The sequence below is a fragment of the Salvelinus namaycush genome, chromosome 38, assembly GCF_016432855.1.
Source record: "Salvelinus namaycush isolate Seneca chromosome 38, SaNama_1.0, whole genome shotgun sequence".
In the NCBI taxonomy this organism is placed as follows: domain Eukaryota; kingdom Metazoa; phylum Chordata; class Actinopteri; order Salmoniformes; family Salmonidae; genus Salvelinus; species Salvelinus namaycush.
In genome coordinates, this window is record NC_052344.1 from 8,044,086 (window position 1) to 8,066,634 (window position 22,549).

The window sequence follows — 22,549 nt, forward strand, 5'->3', positions numbered from 1 at the left end:
TACACTCTTATAATTCCGATATCCCACATAGGATACCTTATGTTTAGTTCCTAAATAATAGTTTTAAATTTCAGAGACGATCTTCTCACAAACGACTGTTATGCTAATATTAAGTATGTCGCTTAATTAAAAATAAAAAACATTCATACATTTGAACAGATATTGGTTGTATAAAATATATATATTTTTTAAATTGGAACATTATGACAATGGGTCGTCAATTAAAGGTCCGACCTCCATTTCCGGTCAATTGTGCATAGCGGAAGTAACAAACCTGCTGTGTAATCCTTGTTGTGCTGAAGCACAAAATCTTCTAGTAAAACTTTATACACAGAATAACATTAGCAATGCCAGATTATTTGGGAGGCGATCAAAGGAAAATCAAAGATGTCAAAGAAGAGGAGGATAAACCTATCAGATGTATGTGATGATATTTTTGAGAACCACTGTTTATTAGCTAACGTTAGCTAGCTTGGTCAGTACGACAGTTAGCTATGATGGCTAATTTAAGTCATGCAATACATTGTCATGCACTGAATACTTTTAACAAAGATAGCTAGTTAATAACAATATGAGCTAGAACAAAAATCAAACAAGCCACGGTGTTACGTGATCTTTCCTAGTATGGCTTAATATCATTAACGTTAGTTAGCTAGTTATCTAGCCAGGGCTAACGTTAGCTAGCCCTGGCTAATGAACGCTGCCATTTTTGTTTTGGACACCTATGTCACAGTGGGTTCTTTAAATGATCAATTATGCCTGGATGTAAAGACAAGCTATTACAATAATGATATTTGCCTATTTAATAGCTATGAATTGGTTGTTCGTGAATGTTATGTAAATTCAAATTGAAATGTGTTTTTGCCCTCCAGCTTTGGATGAAGGAGACATTGCCTTATTGAAAACTTATGTGAGTATGAGCTAGTCTATACCTGTACATTAATTGATTGCTATTTCACATCTTGTAGGCCTAGCTACAATCATAATGACCCCTGTGATGATGATGTCTAATGGTGTAGGGCAGACCAATTCATTTTCCCGTTATTACCTATTGATTAAAGGTTGATTATCACTGATTGAAATGTCATTATCTGCTACAATAACTACATAGTCTACATTCCCTGAAAAACATGCAATTCCTTGACTGACATCTTTGTATTGCTGGTTGTGTACAGGGCCAGAGCACTTACTCCAGACAGATTAAGCAAGTGGAAGATGACATCCAAAACCTGCTCAAGAAGATCAATGAACTAACCGGTAGGCTGCAATGTGGTTATACGTAACATCCATGTGCATTATCACTCATTAAACATGTAGTGTATATTGAATAGGGATTAGCTTCAGTATTCTACTCTCCCATGATGCTTGAAAATATTTAGAATGTGGCTTGCTTTTCCTTAGTGATAGCAGAACATCTGTTATTTGTTGCTTTCAAGTCTGGCAGATAGCGTACGTGCACTAACCTCAGCTATCTAACCATGCAGGCATTAAGGAATCGGACACTGGCCTGGCTCCCCCTGCTCTATGGGATCTGGCTGCAGACAAACAGACTCTGCAGAGCGAGCAGCCTCTGCAGGTGGCAAGGTATGGCACACTTCTCAATTTACTGTATCTCACCAGCATCATTTAATAGATTTAACTGTCTTTAAAAACAATGGAAATTGTTTTAGGTTTTGTTTTCTAGTTTGAGCTAAACACCCACATGCTTGTTGTATTTTGTTGTGGCAGATGCACAAAGATCATCAACGCGGACTCTGAAGACCCAAAGTACATCATCAATGTGAAGCAGTTTGCCAAGTTTGTGGTGGACCTGAGTGACCAGGTGGCCCCCACTGACATAGAGGAGGGTATGAGAGTCGGGTAAGGCTGAAGGGTGATATCTTGCTCCAATAAGAATCGCGTGTGCCAATGTTCAATATTGCATTGGTACAGTATTATTGTTAGATACTTAAGTCTCCTGTGTTTATCTTTTAGTGTGGACAGAAACAAGTACCAGATCCACATTCCTCTGCCTCCCAAGATTGACCCCACAGTCACTATGATGCAGGTAAGATGTGACACAACCGCTTGATCTCAATTCAAGATCTGTTTCCTCACCTTTATCTGCACCGATTGGAAAAGTACTTGACGGCTGAAAACAATATGGTAGAAGCTCATCCTTAGGTTGGCTATCACCCGGTCAGCGCAAAGAAGGCCAACATCTGTTTTGAGGAAGGGGTTTTATTCATTAGGGCAAACAGTAGCAAAACTTTTTGCAACAGAAAAAAATAAATGTTTCTTCTTGTTCAAGTTCTGGGGTGTAATCATTAGCCCAAAACATTTTTTCTACTGAAACTGTTTACTGCAAACGGAAAATTCTTTGCAACAGAGTTTCTATTGGACAAATTCAGGTAGGTCCCTCCCCCTTTGGTTCAGTTTTGTTCCTAGTGAATACACCTCAAGTAGTGCCTCCCCGTTTGTCAGTTTTCTGCTTTGTGCCTAATGTTTACGACCATGGCCTGAAGGATACTTGTCAACGTATTGTAGCTACCTGAACTAACAGCAACATCTCTCCCTGTCTCTGTTCCTGTCTACTAGGTGGAGGAGAAGCCTGATGTGACCTACAGTGATGTGGGTGGATGTAAAGAGCAGATTGAGAAGCTCAGGGAGGTGGTGGAGACCCCACTGCTCCATGTAAGTGTTCCTATAGTCTCGATTTGTCATTTATAATTACTCTACCAAATATCACAAAATGCGTATAAACTATACATTCATGACATTTAAAATGAGAAAGTATCAATAAGTAAGGCAATAAAAACATGGGTGAGTGCCCTCAGATTTCCTGCATTTGTGGCAGGGTTATTAGACATCTTGTACACTTAAAACATATTGGATCCTTTGTACCTCTGCTGATGTCTCCTCTCGTTGTCCGTTCTGCTTTCAGCCCGAGAGGTTTGTCAACCTGGGTATTGAGCCCCCGAAGGGGGTTCTGCTGTTCGGCCCACCCGGTACAGGTAAAACCCTGTGTGCCAGAGCCGTGGCCAACCGCACCGATGCCTGCTTCATCAGGGTCATCGGCTCAGAGCTGGTCCAGAAATACGTGGGAGAGGTGAGTCAATGATGGATGGTGAAGTTGCCCCCAGACACTGATTTTGGGTCAGTTTAGAATTTCCCCCAGTAATGGTTAATGTTAGGATCGGAGGATGGGAAGCTGATCCTAGATCTGTATATAGGGGAAACTTCAACCCTGAGCGAGTCGCAATCAAGTTGTATTGAGAACTCAGGATGTATTGAATTGATTTGAGAACTCAGGATGATGGAGAATTAACTCAAGAATGTGGTCCTGAATCAGTGTGAGCTTACCTTGTTCTCTGTGCTTTGTTTTACTTCCTCAGGGTGCCAGAATGGTGCGGGAGCTTTTCGAGATGGCCAGAACCAAGAAGGCATGCCTCATCTTCTTCGACGAAATTGACGCTATTGGAGGTCAGCACTTAAAAAAAAAAACTTGTGTACTGATTTAAATGCCAGACAACTCTGTAAAAGAACACATTTATGCATTTCACAAGAAGTGGTAGTAAGTAGCCTTGTCCGAGCCAGAACAACCCATAGAGCAGGAGGCAGCTTGACGTGCACAGGATGCTCATCTTGTCACCAGAAATAGTAGCCCTGTCTGTTATTGTGCCTCGACTTACATGTGGGTTGTCTTGTCTTGTAGGGGCCCGTTTTGACGACGGAGCCGGTGGGGACAATGAGGTCCAGAGGACCATGCTGGAGCTCATCAACCAGCTGGACGGCTTCGACCCCAGGGGGAACATCAAGGTCCTGATGGCCACCAACCGGCCCGACACCCTGGACCCGGCCCTCATGAGGCCCGGGCGACTGGACAGGAAGATTGAGTTCAGCCTGCCAGACCTGGAGGTGAATACAATGTCTGATTAAAACGGGAGTAACTCTGACCTCTCGGATTCCAGTCCCTAATGGCACCCTATTCCCTTTGGATCCTGGTCTAAAGTAGTGCACTATATTAGGGAATAGTGTGTCATTTGGCTGGTCAAAAGTAGTGCACTATATTAGGGAATAATGTGCCATTTGGCTGGTCAAAAGTAGTGTACTATATTAGGGAACAGGGTGCCATTTGGCTGGTCAAAAGTAGTGCACTATATTAGGGAACAGAGTGCCATTTGGAACGTAGCCACTGACTCCTCCCTGACTTGGTGAATATGCAGAGGAACAGATTACATCATTACAAAGGTGGTAATAAAAAATGCATGAAGATGAATGAGTAGTGAATGAAGTTAGCTGCCAACAATTACTCCTACTGGATGAATAGTGAAGATGTGATTGGGTTGAGATGTACTCCTCAATATGAATGTAGTGGCCTGGCAGTGTGGTAAAGAATGAGGTGTTGTTTCAGGGTCGTACTCACATCTTCAAGATCCATGCCCGCTCCATGAGCGTGGAGAGAGACATCCGCTTCGAGCTGCTGGCTCGTCTCTGTCCCAACAGCACAGGTAAGATGACCCGACACCGCGTTGTTCCGGTGATGCGACACTATTTTTAGTAATTGACATGTAAAAAGGTTGCGTTGGAATTCTCTACCCTGCACTCTACTGCAGCCCAAAGACGGGCTCCAACCATGTAGCCCACACCCTGTCAAGCCGTATTTGGGATGCAAGGTAGTCAGTCACACCGTTTGTTTTGTCCTATCAGGTGCCGAGATTCGCAGCGTGTGCACGGAGGCGGGTATGTTCGCCATCCGCGCCCGCCGGAAGATCGCCACTGAGAAGGACTTCCTGGAGGCGGTCAACAAGGTCATCAAGTCCTACGCCAAGTTCAGCGCCACCCCGAGATACATGACCTACAACTAAACAGCACCGCCTGCATCTGGGGTTGTTTCCCAAGAGGCTGGGGAGGAGAGATACATGACCTACAACTAAACAGCACCGCCTGCATCTGGGGTTGTTTCCCAAGAGGCGATGCTCATTTTCTGTCATTCAACATTACCTACACAATTAAAGTTTATTCCAGTTTAGACGTTTTAAAGTTTTCATTCAATCACACATTGACCTGTACTATAAAACGGCATTGTTTATTGATGTAAAAGTCTTAAGCTGTAAGATATGTACAATACATTTGAACGGTATATTATTATCACAAAAATATTGATAACTTTCCAAATGTACAAATTCATAGCTTTGTACCAACACTACATACAGCACTAGATGAGTGACTTAAATCGGACCAAACGCAGTGTTCAGCTGCTGTGGTGACTGGTTATTCATATAGTAAATTAAACTGCATATCACTGATTTAAAGACACTTGACAAAACAGCAGATTATTATCTGAAGTGGCCATCCTGACAGCGTCCCTGATTAGTTTGTTGTAGATTTGCACACCGATTGTACAATGACTGGAACTGGAATGATGCATTTCTTAGATATTCAGCAGGAAAGGGGTAACAAGAGGCCAATCGTTGAGGAAAACATCACAGTAAAAGTAACATCTATTCAACATGCCAGAGCTACAGTGGTGGGCCTATTCAGTGTTGCTCTCCTGGATCTCAAATGTAACCACTAAAGGGGGTGCTCTGAAAAGACCCTCGGCACTCAACAAAATGTGACCTAAAAACCTGAGTGTTGCTATTTCTCTTCTACTTTGGGACAATGCTGTGACGAACACAAGTGCTTGAAACCATTTCAAAGACGAAGTAAATTCATAAATGGCTTGCTCTTAGCATAAAACGCCAAGAGTACTGCACGCTGCAGCCCATAGGAATGTTAGCAATAAAACCAAACCCATCTTTATTAAATATATCTCGGCTTAAAACAAAAAGTTGCACTTGGAGATGGGCGTTCAGACTGTCTCCAGTCCCAACTCCCCTGGGTCACCTAAGCCTTGTTCACACTGCAGGCCTTAATGCTCAAATCAGTTTTTTCTCATCCATTTTGGGATGCTGACTCTCCAAACATCAAGTTACCAAATCAGATTAGTTTGTGTTCAGACAGCAGTCATTTGCTGACATGGCTACGCTAGTTGTCATAGTAACACCGGGTGTGTGTGCAGTGGTGTAGGCTGATTGGTGGTGTTTATGCTTCCTAGCACTCAGAAGTTATGTAGCAGGCTAAGGTGACGACTCCTGCCATGGACGTTTCCCAGTTGCTTTGCATGTTCAAAATCAAAATAATTTTAAACAATTAACAAGCTAGTTAACTACCACGTTCTTGTCAGAGTAGCTAGCAAGCATCAAGAGATGCCAAATAACAGTTTAAAAACACCTTGAGGGCAAATAAATCAGATTTCACTGTTCAAACACGTCAGATGGCCAGGAATCAGATTTGTATCTGACTTCCACCTACGAAGGTGGTTTGAAATGTGGCTAGAAATATCCTAATCCATTTGCTGTTCAGACTGCAGGAACAGATTTGAATTGTTTATATATCTATATATAATAAAGGATTTGAGTCACTTCAAACTGCCAATGTGAACACGGCTTTAGAGCAGCCTTAGGTGCATGTGTCCCCTCCCCCTTGATGTCCCCGTCGGACAATGTCATTGGATGGCTGGGATGGTGGGCGGGGCAGTCCGGCGCCGACAGTGCAATACGGCATCATGGACGGTGGGGAAGACCATTTCTGGGGTCGCGACCCCGGTGAAGAACTGCAGGGTACGGAGTTCAGCCAGCAGAGTTCCTGTTAGGAAACAACACACAGCTGGTAGGTAGGCCTATATCTGACTGACTAGTGTTATCGTTGCTCAGGCTAGTGTCTTAAACAACCTCTAGTTCAGTTACCCTCAGGTTTTTTAATAGTAATCTAGACCAGTATGTTATAACTCACTGCTGCAGCCGGCGATGAAGACACACACATCCACAGCTGCATACTCCTTGATCACCTGCAGAGAGAAAAACTCATGAGAACACCACGAAATGAGGAAGTTGGAAACTTAAGAGTCGGTCAGCAGTAACACCAGAGTGTTACAATAGAAATGTCATGAACAAAGCTGACATTACGCCCAATTCTGCATGACAAAGGCATATCTGTTCTACAACACATCTGTTCTGTAATGTTACACTTCTGAACAGACCCCAGTGCTCTGCGAGTCGAGATAAGGTCCCTTACCAACTTGATTGCTTTGGCTCCCACAGAATCAATGAAGTTGACGGGGGTCCAGTCCAGAATGAGGGTGTGGACAGGACAGAGGGGCTCTAGGAACCGGGTCTCCTCAGAGTCTGACTCTGTGTGGGTCTCGGCCACCTGCCCGTTCCCCTGCACCTCCAAGTGGTTCTGGGAGCCGCCCCCTGCCACCACTTCGTGAGTTACGCCCAGCTCCACATCCTGTCCCAATCACAAAACGACGGAAATTGTATCAGCTAATCATATAGGAGAATGAAGGAAACCAATATCGTGTCTGCCAATCACACAGTAGAATGAACGAGACCAAGTGTTAGCCAATCACACAGTAGAATGAAGGAGACCAAAATTGTACCAGGCAATCACACCTCTTTTGGCTTCAAACCAACCACAACAAGACTAACAGCAAAAGCCTCTTAGAAAATGACTACGGGAAGGCCTTCAATTCTGCCCGTCTGTCTGGTGTTCTGGTTACAGTGTCAATATGTGGCGTGTTTCAACAAGAAGCAGGGGAAGTAAACCAAATAGTGATATTGTGAATGACAGAGTAGAAAAATCCCATATTGAATGGGCTCACCAGTTTGACGACAGCTCTCATTTTTTGTGGTGACTTGTGGTTCTGGCTCTCCCTCTCTGCGCTCTCCTTCTTGAGTTCTCTTTTTCGGGCTTTCCGTATAGCCTGGAGATGTACGGGGTCCACTCCTGTCTGTACACATGTTTAAATATGACGAGACAGGATGGGCCAAGCTGTTTTTTCCCAATGCAAGGATCCCTCACTGAACTGTAGTGTAGCTACAGTCTACAGGAGAGATGGACTAGTTTGCTAGGCCTAAAGTGCTTTACCCGTAACATAGTCGGACAAAAATGAAAACTTATGCAACTCTGCATATTCCACACACAGAAACACACACGGCAGCTGAGATTACCTTCTCTTTGAGGGCGTTCAAATAAAGGTCACTGTTTGCAAAGTAGATTGAAGAGTTTGAGTGGAAAATCTTAATCCCTGTGCATTCAGCTGCCTGGAACAGAGAGGCAGAATCACAGGTCTCACTCCTCATCCAACACCATGTACTTTCTCAGTCTATCCAAGGGTAGTTACAGGCCAGTTACGGCCACTAAAAAGTTCATTTATAAAAACCTTGTCCACCATTACAATTTTTTTGTGACAAACTACCGCTAGGCAATTGTTCAATACTTTAATGAAACCTAGCTTTTTAGTGCCTGCAACTGTAAGACCATACAGAGAGTTACAATATTACTTTTTCATATTCATCCACGTCACAGTACAGGCCTGTGTCCAGGACCTGTCCCAGGATCACACTCTTTGGGCTGTGGAAAAGAAGGGGGCGAGAGATATTGAAACGTTTTAGCACAGTTATTTCATACATTTCCATTGGACAGATTAAAACTGAAAAAATCTAACTTTTTTCCAAATGAAGCTGGTGATATGAAGTGGTTACCAGTGATCGTGAAGGGAATATTAAATACTAAACTTGAATATATTTCAAAAGTAGTAGGATGGTTTAGTACCTCTGTGTTCTGTAGATGACACTCAGGATGGCAAATCCTAAGGCCACCAGAAGTCCAAGATCAAGGCCCAACAGCACAGAGGCCACAAAGGCTACCAGCCAGATAGCCTGGAAGACATACAGACCAAAGCAACAATGGTTACAGATCCATAGTATAGGCCTCGTCCCAGATCTCTTTGTGCTGTGTATCCAACTCCTACAGTCACTGTCATGCAATGACCATATGATCATACGGTAAGACAGCGCAAACTGATCTGGGACCAGGCTTCCATAGCACTGATCTGGGACAAGGCTACCATAGCACACTGATCTGGGACCAGGCTTCCATAGCACACTGATCTGGGACCAGGCTTCCATAGCAAACTGATCTGGGACAAAGCTACCATAGCAAACTGATCTGGGACAAGGCTACCATAGCAAACTGATCTGGGACAAGGCTACCATAGCAAACTGATCTGGGACCAGGCTTCCATAGCAAACTGATCTGGGACAAGGCTACCATAGCACACTGATCTGGGACCAGGCTACCATAGCAAACTGATCTGGGACCAGGCTACCATAGCAAACTGATCTGGGACAAGGCTACCATAGCAAACTGATCTGGGACAAGGCTACCATGGCAAACTGATCTGGGACAAGGCTACCATGGCAAACTGATCTGGGACAAGGCTTCCATGGCAAACTGATCTGGGACAAGGCTTCCATAGCAAACTGATCTGGGACAAGGCTTCCATAGCAAACTGATCTGGGACAAGGCTACCATAGCAAACTGATCTGGGACAAGGCTACCATAGCAAACTAATCTGGGACAAGGCTACCATAGCAAACTAATCTGGGACAAGGCTACCATAGCAAACTGATCTGGGACAAGGCTACCATAGCAAACTGATCTGGGACAAGGCTACCATAGCAAACTGATCTGGGACAAGGCTACCATAGCAAACTGATCTGGGACAAGGCTACCATAGCAAACTGATCTGGGACAAGGCTACCATAGCAAACTGATCTGGGACAAGGCTACCATAGCAAACTGATCTGGGACAAGGCTACCATAGCATGACATGTACTGAAGGAATCTGTCCGATTGGGTTTTCTGGTGTGATGTGGTCATGGTGCGGTCAGATCATTTAAATTGTTTACATTTTAGTCAATTCAGAAAGTAAACCAAATTCCAAGTTTTCTACATTGAAAAGCATTTAAGATAATTGAAATTACAGTGTACTTCCTGAAATGACCCTGGGTCAGATGTAATCAGAAGGAGTTGTGTTGCGGTCCAGACTCACCAACTCGATCTTGCTGGTCCTCCACAGGGCAGGGATGTCCCTGAATTGTTTAAACATCCCCAGCAGGTTAACCATGATGATGGCAGCCAGCGCGGTCTGAAAGGACAGGGGGGAGGGATCAGGGTTGAGTTGGGGTGAATTACCATTCAAAAGAATAGGATTGGACATTTCAATGCAAATATTTATTATATAGGCTACTGTAATAGCGATTCAAATTCCAACATCAATGCGACTTTTTAATTGGTTGACATTTTGCAAGGGATATATTAAATAAAGATAGTGCCTCTGACAGGACTGTTTCCCTTCCTCAGCCGTCTCACAGAACACCCGCTGTAGGTGGAGTTGGTCGGTAACAGTTACACCCACCTGTGGCAGAGGCTGGAAGACAAAACCAATGGCCACCACCACCAGCAACACCACCATAGACGACAACAGACCCGCAATCTGCAAAGACACACAGAGATAAGGTAAGTTAACACACCTATCATTTAGCCTTCCTTGAGTCTGCACAGAAGCGTCTGTTGATCTAATCTTTATGGCTTCATGGCACCAATTTAGCTCCCGTTATGAGGTGACACATGTAATGAAAGGACAACTGTGTCATGTTAATGGCCATACACTCAGTGTGGGCCCAGCAAACAGGATGGGTGTGTGTGTCACTGTATCAAATCAAATTTTATTTGTCACATGCGCCGAATACAACAGGTGTAGACCTTACAGAAAAATGCTTACTTACAAGCCCTTAAAAGTAACAATTAAAGAGCAGCAGTAAAATAACAATAGCGAGGCTATATACAGGGGTAACGGTACAGAGTCAATGTGCGGAGGCACTGGTTAGTCGAGGTAATATGTACATGTAGGTAGAGTTATTAAAGTGACTATGCATCTATGTATGTGTGTGTGTCTGAGCATGTGTGTTACCTGCGTATTGCCTCCAGTGCTCTCCTGCACCAGACTGCGGGACATGGAACAGGTGATGGCGAAGGTGTGGAAGAAGGAGCTGACAAAGTTACACAGGCCCAGGGCAATCAGCTCCTACAGGGCAACACAGAGCCAACGGGTTAGGCTCTGGGGTAAAGTATCCCACAGGTACAGATCTAGGATCAGCCCCTACAGGGCAACACAGAGCCAACGGGTTAGACTCTGGGGTAAAGTATCCCATAGATACAGATCTAGGATCAGCTTCCCTCCCCCAATCCTAACCATTAGTGGGAGAAATGCTATGACGTTCTTTGACATCTCCACTCTCCAAGGCTATAATGGCTACAGTACTGTGGAGAAACTGACCTGGTTACCATCCACACTGTAGCCGTGTTTCAGAGCAAAGATCTTGGCCAAAGAGATTCCCATGGAGAAGCCCACCACCGCTATGGCGATAGAATCCGTTACCAAGTTGGGCAACAGAGAGAAGTCTGGGATTGCAGGTGGAAGCAGCCTGGAAACAAATAACAAATATTGTCTGAAAAGTTGATTGAATAGTAACAACTGTTTGTACAGTACATGTCTTCTGATGTTGTTACTTGTGCATTTTGACTCACTAAACACTTTTTGGACCATAATATGCCACCGATACCTTTTCCCACTATAGAGCTGACCTGAACCGTACTGGCTTGGATATTGGGTTATCGTATTGTGCTTTTCAGGTTCTAGTAACCATGTAGGATGCATACAGTAACCCTATTGATTTGGCTGGGCCGAAGGCCAGTTCAGTACAGCTTGGTTTGGATCAGCCCAGTAGTGTGAAAAGTCCTTTTCTTACCCGGATGGAATTGCCCCGACCACGTCCACTTGGTAGTTCTCTGACAGACTGAGACCATAGGAGATCCCCGTTGAGACCATGACCACAATGATCTCTCCAGGGATGGGCACAGGCAGCTTCTTCTTGAAGCGCTCGTTGAGGTCCTTCACGCAGTAGAGGACCACCATGCAGACCACGCCCACAATCAACGTGGTCACATTGGTGCTGGTGATGTCACTGAACACGGCCGTAACACTCTGGGAGGAGAGAGGGGGTGTGAGAGACCTGGGAGTGTGTCCCCGAGAGCATTGCATAAAACTCACAATCTATATTTATCAGGAATTAATCATTTGTCGATTTATAACTAAACCATGCAGGCTTGTAAACTAGGCCTAATGCCCATGTATTACAGCAGAGTACATCCACGGACTCCTATAATGTGGATGACTTTCCTGTCTGCTGCCGTTTAAAATTTAACCACTCCATTCCTCATGCAGGGGACCCCATCCAGCGGCAGAGGCCTCTGAGAGGCCCCGTCAGTGACTCACGTGAAGAGCGGACAGGGGCCCACTGAAGCGCGGGGTCTGAATGCCCAGCAGGTATTTAAGCTGAGAGATGAAGACGTGGACTGCCGCGGCCGTGGTGAATCCGCGTACCAGGGGCTCCGTGAGGTAGATGGCCACAAAGCCAAACCGCAACAACCCCAGGACCAGCTGGGGGGAAGGAAAGAAAGAGACAAACAGAGAGAAAGACAAACAAGGGGAGAGTAGATGATGACGATTTACTTGCATAATAAATGTCAACATAGATAAAGTAGGTTGACATTAGGTCAACTAAGTTGCGGTCCTGTGGATCCCACTATGGTTGAGTAAACAGTGGGCGCTGAGCAACCTGTTGAAACCACAAACCCCCAAGGTTATGGGATGATCCTTATCTTCAGCATGAAAACTTTGACCTCTTATTGAGAGACTGACTAGTGGTGGGAAAGCTAGTGGCAACATGGAATAATCAGTGGTCTCATGCACTTACTGTCCAGCAGAGAGGATGCTGGGTTATTTGAGGGGACATTTTTCTGAAGGTGGAAGAGGGGAGTGTAACCCACCTGTATGACTCCCACCAGGGTGGTGAGGACTACGGCTACGTGGACCCTCCTGGCATCGCGGGCCTCTGTGTCGATGAAGACGGTGGTGTTGGTGGCGGTACCATTCAGGGCCTGGATGGTGAACATGGAGTCAGGGGCCTCCCTCACCACCACTCCTCCAATCATCAGGCTGATCACCGCAAACGTGCCTGCAGAGAGCACAGCCACAGCCTTAACATTAGGGGTGTCAAACTCAACTCCTGGAGGGCTGAATGTTAGCTGTTTTTGCTATTTCCTTTCCATTTGTGGTAGCAGGCTGCCTCATGGTTAAGAGCGTTATGACACTAACCGAAATGTCGCTGGTTCAAAATCACAAAGCCGACGAGGTGAAAAGTCTGTCAATGTGCCCTTGAGCAAGGCACTTAACCCTAATTGCTCCTGTAAGTCGCTCTGGATAAGAGTGTCTGCTAAATGACTCAAATGTAAATGCAAAATGTGTTCAATTAAGACCAAGACAACCAGGGAGTTCCTTACTAATTAGTGACCTTAACTGATCAATGAAGAACAGGAGAGAAGCGAAAACCAACCGACACTCGGCCCTCCAGGAATTGACTTCCGACACCGCTGGGGGTTAATGGTTTAGGGGTATGGGCTTTTAAGGGACAGGGTTAAGGAGTTATAGGGTTCAGGGACACAGACAAAGGACTTAACACCTGGCAGCTTATTGATACTGAATATGATGACATCATCACTCTGAAATAAAATAGAATAATAGAAGTATAAATGAATTCAATGAAATGAACTATGAGGAGCACTCTCTCTTCAGCCGGGTGAGTCTGACTGACCATTGCCTCTCATCCTGTATGGCTCAATTGGTAGAGCATGAACCGCCAAAATTGTGGGTTCGCTTCCCGGGGCCACACACACGGAAAATGTATGCACGCATGACTGAAAGTCGCTTTGGATAAAAGTGTCTGTTAAATGGAATATATTATTATTTCATGACATTGACTCATAAAACAGTTTGACTTGGTAGCTTTGGCACTCCCCCTTGGTCAAATAATGATCATAGCACTCATTCCCCTCGAGGTTATCAGTCAGTCGCCAAGGTGCCGGGTTCTTTATCAGTAATTGTTTAATAGAGAGAGGGGAGACATCAGTGCCACACCAGTGCAAACAGCTGTGAACCCAGTCCAGGCGCCTCTGCCGGGGCAAGTCTCTGTGTCTGGTAAAAGAGGTATGAAGCCATGTAAAAAGTCATGTTAAAAAGGTGTTCTCATTTCCAGGTCAGGTTTGCTTGTGTTAGCTCGTTACGTTTGCAACTAGAGATGTTGACACGGGCTTTTGCCCAAGACTTGAACGGGTGCCAAAATATTCCTTCATCCCTGCCTCAGAGGGAGAGAAGGCAGTCGCAAGTTACTACAGCAACTGCCCTCCTTAAGGCCACAATTTGGGCGGAGGCCATTTTGTTACAACTGCTGCCGCTAACTATTTCCAAGACGGTTTTAGTTCTTCTTTTCTTGTTGAAGTGTTTAATGTGATTCACTGACTCACCGAGTTGTCAAAAGGAGACAAACGTGACGGCTGAAATTGGAGACAAGGCTATGTCTGCCTTGAATGTTCCCATAAATCTAGCCTGTCTATGTGCAACAGATGGGGTCACTATATGCCAAGAGACCTGACCTCACCCAAGCTTAACAAGGACACCGATCAATTCCCAAAGTAAACCATTTCAAAACTTGGCTCATTTCCTGAAGTGTCATGAAAAAAATAGTTTAGCTATTATTCTGGTCACTTTATCTGTTACTCTTAAACATATTAATCTCTCAGAGGTAACACCCAGACTCTTGGTTGACTGGGCTCCCTGGGTGGATGAGAAGGCTTAGTCCCATATAGCACCATATTACCTTCATAGTGCACTACTGTTGACCCGGGCCCCATAGGGCTCTGACCAACAGTAGAGCACTAAATAGGGAATAGGGTGCTATTTGGAATTCACCTGTAGATGGCGTGGTTTGGAATGGTCAGTCTGTACTTGGCACAGCCATCGGAATACAAAACTCTCTGGGCAAGAAGTGAAAAGGCCACGGCTGTCCAGGGGTCGAGACCTACGGGAAAACTATGTGAATACAACCAGGACTACTTCATTGGAACACCCAGTAGGAGTAACATCCATTATCACCACAGGGAAGCTGCAGGGGTAGTGTTCAGTAGGGCACAAAGTAACAAACCGGTTTGCAAGGGAAAACAAAAACCAATGTTCTTATTAGAGACGTTCGGGTAGTATCTGTACCTCCACGCTTCAAAACATTTACTTAAGCATTAAGGCCCGAAGGGGTGTGGTATATGGCCAATATATAGTCGTGGTATATTGGCCACATATCACAAACCCCTGACATGCCTTACCGCCATTATAAACTGGTTACCAACGTAATTAGAGCAGTAAAAATAAATGTTTTGTCATACCCGTGGTATACGGTCTGATATACCACGACTGTCAGCCAATCAGCATTCAGGGCTCGAACCACCCAGTTTATAACACTGAACACGACTCCGCTCCTGGTTAGCCACATTATACATCTCAATAGTGTAAAGTGACTTCCTCTGCACTAGTTGGAGCTCCATCGTCGGGATGGCTCACCTATAGATATGTGTCTAGAGGTCCCAAAGAAGGTGTAGAGCAGGACGGGGTAGAAGGAGGAGTACAGGCCATACACAGGAGGCACGGCAGCCAGCATGGCATAGGCAAGACCTGGGGAGAGAGATGGAATGATGTTCTACTACCCAGTGCATACACACATTGATACAACAGTAGCTAAGATTGGGAGAAGTCTGTCCATAATAAAGAACTACTCTACCTTCTTAACAGCAACGCAGGTCCTACAGGTTCTAGTTTTGTCGCACCTGGACTACTGTTCAGTCGTGTGGTCAGGTGCCACAAAGAGGGACTTAGAAAAATTGCAATTGGCTCAGAACAGGGCAGCACGGCTGGCCCTTGGCTGTACACAGAGCACTAAGATTAATATATGCATGTCAATCTCTCCTGGCTCAAAGTGGAGGAGAGATTTACTTCATCACTACTTGTATTTGTGAGAGGTGTTGACATGTTGAATGCACCAAGCTGTCTGTTTGAACTACTAACACACAGCTCAGACACCCATGCATACCCCACAAGACACACCACCAGAGGTCTCTTCACAGTCCCCAAGTCCAGAACAGACTATGGAAGGCACACAGTACTACATAGAGCCATGACTACATGGAACTCGATTCCTCATCAAGTAACTGATGCAAGCAATAAAATCACATTTAAAAAAGATAAAAATACACCTTATGGAACAACGGGGACTGAAGCAACACAAACACAGGCACATGCATACACACACACGATAACATATGCACCATACACCCACATGGATTTTGTGTTGTAGATATGTGGTAGTAGAGTAGGGGCCTGAGGGCACACACTTAATGTGTTGTGAAATATTTTTTAAATTGTATAACTTCCTTAATTTTGATGGACCCCAGGAAGAGAAGCTGCTGCCTTGGCAGGAACTAATGGGGATCCATAATAAATACAGTACCAGTCAAAGTTAGGACACACTTATTCATTTGAGTTTAAAAAAAAAAATTATACTATTTTCTACATTGTAGAATAGTGAAGACACACTCTTGGCATCCAGGTGAAGCTGGTGTAACAGTATAACTTTAAACCGTCCCCTCGCCCCGACACGGGCGCGAACCAGGGACCCTCTGCACACATCAACAACTGACACCCACGAAGCGTCGTTACCCATCGCTCCACAAAAGCCACGGCCCTTGCAGAGCAAGGGGCAACACTACTTCTAGGTTTCAGAGCAAGTGACGTAACTGATTGAAACGCTACTAGCGCGTACCCGCTAACTAGCTAGCCATTTCACATCTGTTACACTCACCCCTCTTTCAACCTCCTCCTTTTCCGCAGCAACCAGTGATCCGGGTCAACAGCATCAATGTAACAGTATAACTTTAAACCGTCCCCTCGCCCCGACACGGGCGCGAACCAGGGACCTTCTGCACACATCAACAACAGTCACCCACGAAGCGTCGTTACCCATCGCTCCACAAAAGCCGCGGCCCTTGCAGAGCAAGGGGCAACACTACTTCTAGGTTTCAGAGCAAGTGACGTAACTGATTGAAACGCTACTAGCGCGTACCCGCTAACTAGCTAGCCATTTCACATCCGTTACACTGGTTGAGAGAATGCCAAGAGTGTGCAGAGCTGTCATCAAGGCAAAGGATGGCTAGTTTGAAGGATCTCAAATATAAAATATATTTTGATTTGTTTAACACTTTTTTTGGTTACGACATGATTCCATGTGTTATTTCATAGTTTTGATGTCTTCACTATTATTCCACAATAGTAAAAATAAAGAAAAACACTGGAATGAGTAGGTGTGTCCAAACTTGACTGGTACTGTATATGCTGAACAAAAATATAAACGCAACATGCAACAATTTCAAAAGATGTTGCTGAGTTACAGTTCATATATATAAAGAAATCAGTCAATTGAAATAAATATATTAGGCCCTAATCTATGGATTTCATATGACTGGGCAGGACGCAGCCATGGGTGGGCATAGGTCCACCCACTGGGGAGCCAGGCCCAGTCAATCAGAATGAGTTTTTCCCCACAAAAGGGCTTTGTTACAGACAGAAATACTCCTCAGAAGAAGCCGGACGTGGAGGTCCTGGGCTGGTCTGCGGTTGTGAGGCCGGTTGGACGCATTGCCAAATGCTCCAAAATTACGTTGAAAGTGGCTTATTGTTTTAAAAAAAATAACATTAAATGATCTGGCAACAGCTCTTGTGGACATTCCTGCAGTCAGCATGCCAATTGCACACTCCCTCAACTTGAGATTTCTGTGGCATTGTGTTGTGTGACAAAACTGCACAGTTTAGAGTGGCCTTTTGTCCCCAGCACAAGGTGCATCTGTGTAATGATCCTGCTGTTTAATCAGCTTCTTAATATGCCTCACCTGTCAACTGGATGGATTATCTAGCCAAAGAATGCTCACTAACTGGGATGTAAACAAATTTGTGCACAACATTTGAGAGAAATAAGCTTTTTGTGTGTATGGAAAATTGTTGGGATCTTTTATTTCAGCTCATGGAACCAACACTTTACATGTTGTGTTTATATTTTTGTTTAGTATAAAACAATCTCTTCAGAAAGGCAGCATCTGGCATTACCACTTCAACACTCGTCCCTTATCTCCAAGCAGAAGCTGGTGGCCTAGCAGCCTTGTTGTTGGCTCAGCCCATGGCCGGTCTCACCAGCGGTGTGGCACTTTTCTTTATAGGTTTGTACCGACAGATGTATCATTGAATAAAATCCTTTTACAATATGAAGAAAATACAACATCTGTGTATACCTACACGTTGGCTCAAATACATGTTTTTTTTTTTATTACCCTCAAGCACTAAATTAGACCCTCCTAAACATCAAAATTGTCAATGATGGTGATCGCCTATCGTGAATGACAATTTGTCATGTTTTTACAGGTGACATTCCAAGCTGCATCTGCCAAACCAGACATTTGATCTCTGCGTTGTTAATGTTAAAAGAATATGGAGTCTTCTTGAATGATGTGTAACTACTGTTTCGTGAGTGAATTTTAAAGCACATGTCAACAACAAGCCATATCTGTATTTGATTTCAATCAAAGCACAAACTGGTAGGCTTTTTATTGGAACGTGTTGTTGAGTTTTAGTCGCTTTAAAGGGAAAAATCACAAACATTCAGCACAATCAACAATGATTCAGCTTCGATATAACTTTATTAAAACGAGCACCATTCTGAGAAGTGACTCTAAACCCATCCTGGGAAGTGCAGCAGTATACCCCTGACTCCAACACCACTGACCTTGAGGTAGCTGCATGACCCCCGTGCTGAGGCCTGAGACCAGGTCCCCAAACAGGTACTCCTTGACAGGGTAGGACGGCAGCCATGTTAAAATGGGCAGGAAGCTCAGAGCAATGGCTTTGGCCTTCTCTGATGAGCAGCTGGGAAGAGAGAGAGTGAGTGAGTAGGTGTGTGTGTGTGTGCTTAATCAGCTTATCTATTAGGGCAGCTTCCTAGCAGCAAGTAAATGGGTGTGTACTTCTACTAGTGTAATACTAGACAAATTTTGTCAGATAAAAAAATAATAATCATAACTTCACATAAGCTTTTAGAGTCGCAACAAATTTCCTGAAACAAGGTATTGCATAATTCCACATCCCAGTCACACACTCAGCAATGTTCTTCAATCCAGGTCATCAAAACACTGATAGGTATGTCTACTGGGCTGGAACAACACTTAAACACACTGTGGGTCCCAATGACCAGGATTGAAGAGCACAACACTGCAGTCTGTTCAGATCTGTAACAGGGTGGGACTACCTGGACCTGTCCAATAAGAACCACAAATGTTTTCCATTTTCTGTTGCAAAACGTTTTGCTACAGTGTGTACTATTAAACACAACCCAGGTCTGTGGACACTAACTCGACGTATATGCTTACTGGAGCTGCTGTGCCAGTCTCTGCCTGATGGTCTTGGGGATCCTCTCTCTCGGGTGCAGGAGCTGGGTGTAGAGGTAGGCCTCATTGAACACAGGCCGTTCCACACGGTACATCAGCGATGGGGGCGCATCCTCGCAGGACGTCACATGTTCCATAACACAGACAGGACACTGGGCATGTCAGAGAAAGGGGGGTCTCCTAGCTTAAGTAGGCTCTTTCTCTCTCTCTCTGTGTGGTTCGCTGTCTCCTTTTCCACACGTCCTGCTTCCTCCCGCTGCTCTGCTGAGAGAGGAAGACAAAACAGTCAGTAACTGTTTAGACCAAATGTTTTTGAAGCAAAGCGTTGTTTTGACCAAACTCCAGCAGGGTTGAGCACCATGCGGCTGGTAGTTTTCATTAATAGAGTAGCCCTATTTATGGAGATTACAATGCGTTTCTGATTATTTTTTGGGGGGGGGGTAATGTTTTCAGACATATGGGCTATCTTTTCAAGCAAATATTTTTGAACTGATATCGCAAAATTGTGACCAAATTTTCTGCTCCATGTGGAAAAAGAAAAACAGGGGTTTATTCACTAGGAACCAAAGGGGAAGAAACAGGAAGTGAACTCCTGAACTTGTCCAATAAGAAACTGGTTTTCGTGGCAAAATGTTGTTGCAAATAGTTGTACTACAGTTGGCACTAATGAATACACCCCATGTGTGTTCTACATAAGAAAGTTTACACTCCAAAATCAATGCAGAGATAGGAGCCTATTCGTTGGGCTAAAGAACAGTCCAAACTACACTTCAGACTGACTGTGGTAGCCTGGCCTACACAACATGGTAAACCAGAGGATATTGACCTTTCAGGTTGGAAGCTACTTAGAGGAAAGGTCTCCAGCAGCCTTACTAAAAATAGACATCCATATTCTTATCATATACTTTATAGACTTCTGCGGCAATGGTAAACATGATCACATTACTCTTAATCAGAACAACGTCTAAAGCAGGGCTTTCCAACCGTTGTTCCTGGAGAGCTACCCTCCTTTATAGGCATTGACGTAAAGGTATAGGCTATGACTGACTACTTACTGTAAAATCAGAATATTTAAACAAAAATTCAACATGAAATTAAATATATTAAACTGAACTTCTGGAACCCTGACAACAAAGACGTGAAGTTATCACACCATGTGTATAGTAACTGGCTGTTCCTCTGGTTTTGTTAGCTGCCTAGCGACTTGTGTCATCACTGACAAAACACAACCACTTCCTCAAAATAAAAGGTAGCTAACTAACGTCAACCACATGTTTTAACCTGCAATTCAGGTTAGCTGCCTAGCGACTTGTGTCATCAGGAATGTGTAGCGGAAAAGTGATGGCTATCTACAGAATGAAAAGCGCACATGACAGATGCGAATGAAGGACCATTTCTTACCTTCCCGACCTCAGCCTAGGATGTCACACTCTGACGCGATTGACCGAATTCAATGTTAGAAACTGACCGCGCATCTAGGCTCCGGTTACAGCTTAACACCGGGAATAGTTTTACAACCGTCGACACTCGACAGCCGCATACTCGACCAGAGGAAGATCACTTGATGGAGTGGGGCGCACGTAAACCCTGACGTCACTAAACCAGTGATCATGGGACTTGTATTTTCTTTCCTACAGTAGTTGGATGATGATAGAAATGTATTTCCCTTTTCTTATTATCGTTATTGGTGCTATCTATATACGTATTATAGTTCTTTGGTTGGTGTTTTTCCGAAGTATATGCATCTACATTTCCAAAATACTCACCTAAATTAGAAAGAAAAATGATCAATTGGTTTTGTTTCAGTTTATCATACTACATAATTCCGTGAATGTTGTCAACAATGACAATTGCCTTGCAGATAAAAAATGTTTAAAGACAAGATCACTCATTCTCCCATGGAATAGTAGTCCGGTCGGCCTGGCCCTATTGATGGGCATTGCTATCCAGTGTCCTTGGGACGTTCCTACCCTAAACCCTAACAACCCAGTCTCACAGATTGTGAAATAGACACGAATTGCCTATTGGAAATGTGTGACAGACACACGAAAAAGTATATGTTTTCGTGTGCAGTACACGATTTTGTATACAGTGCATTTCAATCACTGATAAAGACAGTAGGTTACTTAATACAGAAACGAAAGGGAGGGGCGTATAACGCGAAAATCTAGCAAACCAAAGGTTGTGTGTTCGAATCGCTTCATGGATAACTTTTGCATTTTCGCTACTTTGCAACTACTTTGCATGTTAGCTAACCCTTCCCCTAACCTTAACCCAACTCCAAAACCTAACCCTTTAACTACTTAGCTAGCATATTAACCACAACCTTAACCCCTAACCGTGCTAATGTTAGCCTCGGCAAATTGGAATTCTTGAAATGTACACAAATGCGTCAAGAAAATAGTGTAATACACAGGAAATGCGTTGTGATGAAAATCGTGCCTGTCACGAATTTCGAATAAGTAATTTGTGTCTATTTCACAATAAGCCGTGACAGTGTGTTGAACGTTAACCCTTACCTTAACCATTTTAAATGTCAACTTCAATGGGCTACGGACCCATACAGATACAAAGGCGCTCTCGAGTGGCCTTCTTGTGTAAAATAAATATATTCATGAAATATTATTAACGTGCTCAAATAATATTCCGACAGATGGCGCCATTGTATGCTTTTTACAAGCTCGTGTCTCGGTTCTGCTTGTTTTTGAGCAGGGTACGTCACTAATCACTAGATGTCTCAGTTCTGCTTTTTGACATTATATTGCTGGCATTAAATTATAGATACTTGGTCAAAGGCTTAGGTCACCTATACTGCCTAAGTACTGTACTTTATAAAGGGGCAGGTGGGTCCTGCATTCAAACATATGGTTATGAAATGGTCATGGATCTAAATGTTGGCTGTGTGTAAACTTGACAACTTCAAACCTTCAAAGTCAATCTTAAATGGCCAATTGGGTGTACCAATTTCACCACCACTACTATATCCACCACTAATTTCATTACTACTACTTATCAGGCAAAAAATAACAACTTAGGTTGGGTACATTCATGTATTTTCTCTACTCTATAGGCTAGGAGCATGGCGTACTGAACAGAGGACCCTTTAATCCATAGCCTCCTTGTAAAAATAAGACGACCAGATCCAACTTGTCTGGTGCTAGCAGGCAGCCAGCTGGCACTAAAGGGCGACCCCAGAGGAGGGCTACCTGGAAGGCTGCCAGTGACTAAGAGAGTCCCAGGCCTC

The 22,549-nt window shown here is 44.2% G+C and overlaps 2 protein-coding genes across 5 annotated transcripts; one reads left to right on the forward strand and one right to left on the reverse strand.

Moving 5' to 3' along the window:
• Positions 1 to 251: 251 nt before the first annotated feature.
• On the forward strand, positions 252 to 5,075 carry LOC120032128 (26S proteasome regulatory subunit 7). 2 transcript variants are annotated; one of them, XM_038978078.1, is made up of 13 exons: positions 252 to 420; positions 873 to 910; positions 1,176 to 1,257; positions 1,485 to 1,584; positions 1,729 to 1,860; positions 1,975 to 2,047; positions 2,578 to 2,673; positions 2,924 to 3,088; positions 3,375 to 3,462; positions 3,695 to 3,897; positions 4,394 to 4,490; positions 4,690 to 4,883; positions 4,953 to 5,075. In XM_038978078.1, exons 1-12 carry the CDS (start codon positions 348 to 350, stop codon positions 4,845 to 4,847), a joined length of 1,305 nt encoding a protein of 434 aa, XP_038834006.1. In that variant the 5' UTR covers positions 252 to 347; the 3' UTR covers positions 4,848 to 4,883; positions 4,953 to 5,075. The 2 variants fall into 2 exon arrangements, with proteins under 2 accessions (XP_038834006.1, XP_038834005.1); XM_038978077.1 differs by having other exon boundaries at positions 4,690 to 5,011.
• LOC120032127 (prestin-like) lies at positions 5,048 to 20,867 on the reverse strand. 3 transcript variants are annotated; one of them, XM_038978073.1, is made up of 18 exons: positions 20,707 to 20,867; positions 19,288 to 19,566; positions 18,648 to 18,787; positions 15,383 to 15,493; positions 12,763 to 12,950; positions 12,209 to 12,373; positions 11,682 to 11,917; positions 11,210 to 11,357; positions 10,844 to 10,957; positions 10,289 to 10,366; positions 9,923 to 10,018; positions 8,641 to 8,747; positions 8,370 to 8,439; positions 8,037 to 8,129; positions 7,688 to 7,816; positions 7,099 to 7,314; positions 6,817 to 6,871; positions 5,048 to 6,669 (listed from the first exon to the last, which is right to left on the reverse strand). In XM_038978073.1, the coding sequence occupies exons 2-18, from the start codon at positions 19,440 to 19,442 to the stop codon at positions 6,530 to 6,532; spliced, it is 2,241 nt and encodes a 746-aa protein (XP_038834001.1). In that variant the 5' UTR covers positions 19,443 to 19,566; positions 20,707 to 20,867; the 3' UTR covers positions 5,048 to 6,529. The 3 variants fall into 3 exon arrangements, with proteins under 3 accessions (XP_038834001.1, XP_038834000.1, XP_038834002.1); XM_038978072.1 differs by having other exon boundaries at positions 19,288 to 19,569; XM_038978074.1 differs by lacking the exon at positions 15,383 to 15,493 and having other exon boundaries at positions 19,288 to 19,569.
• Positions 20,868 to 22,549: the final 1,682 nt, after the last annotated feature.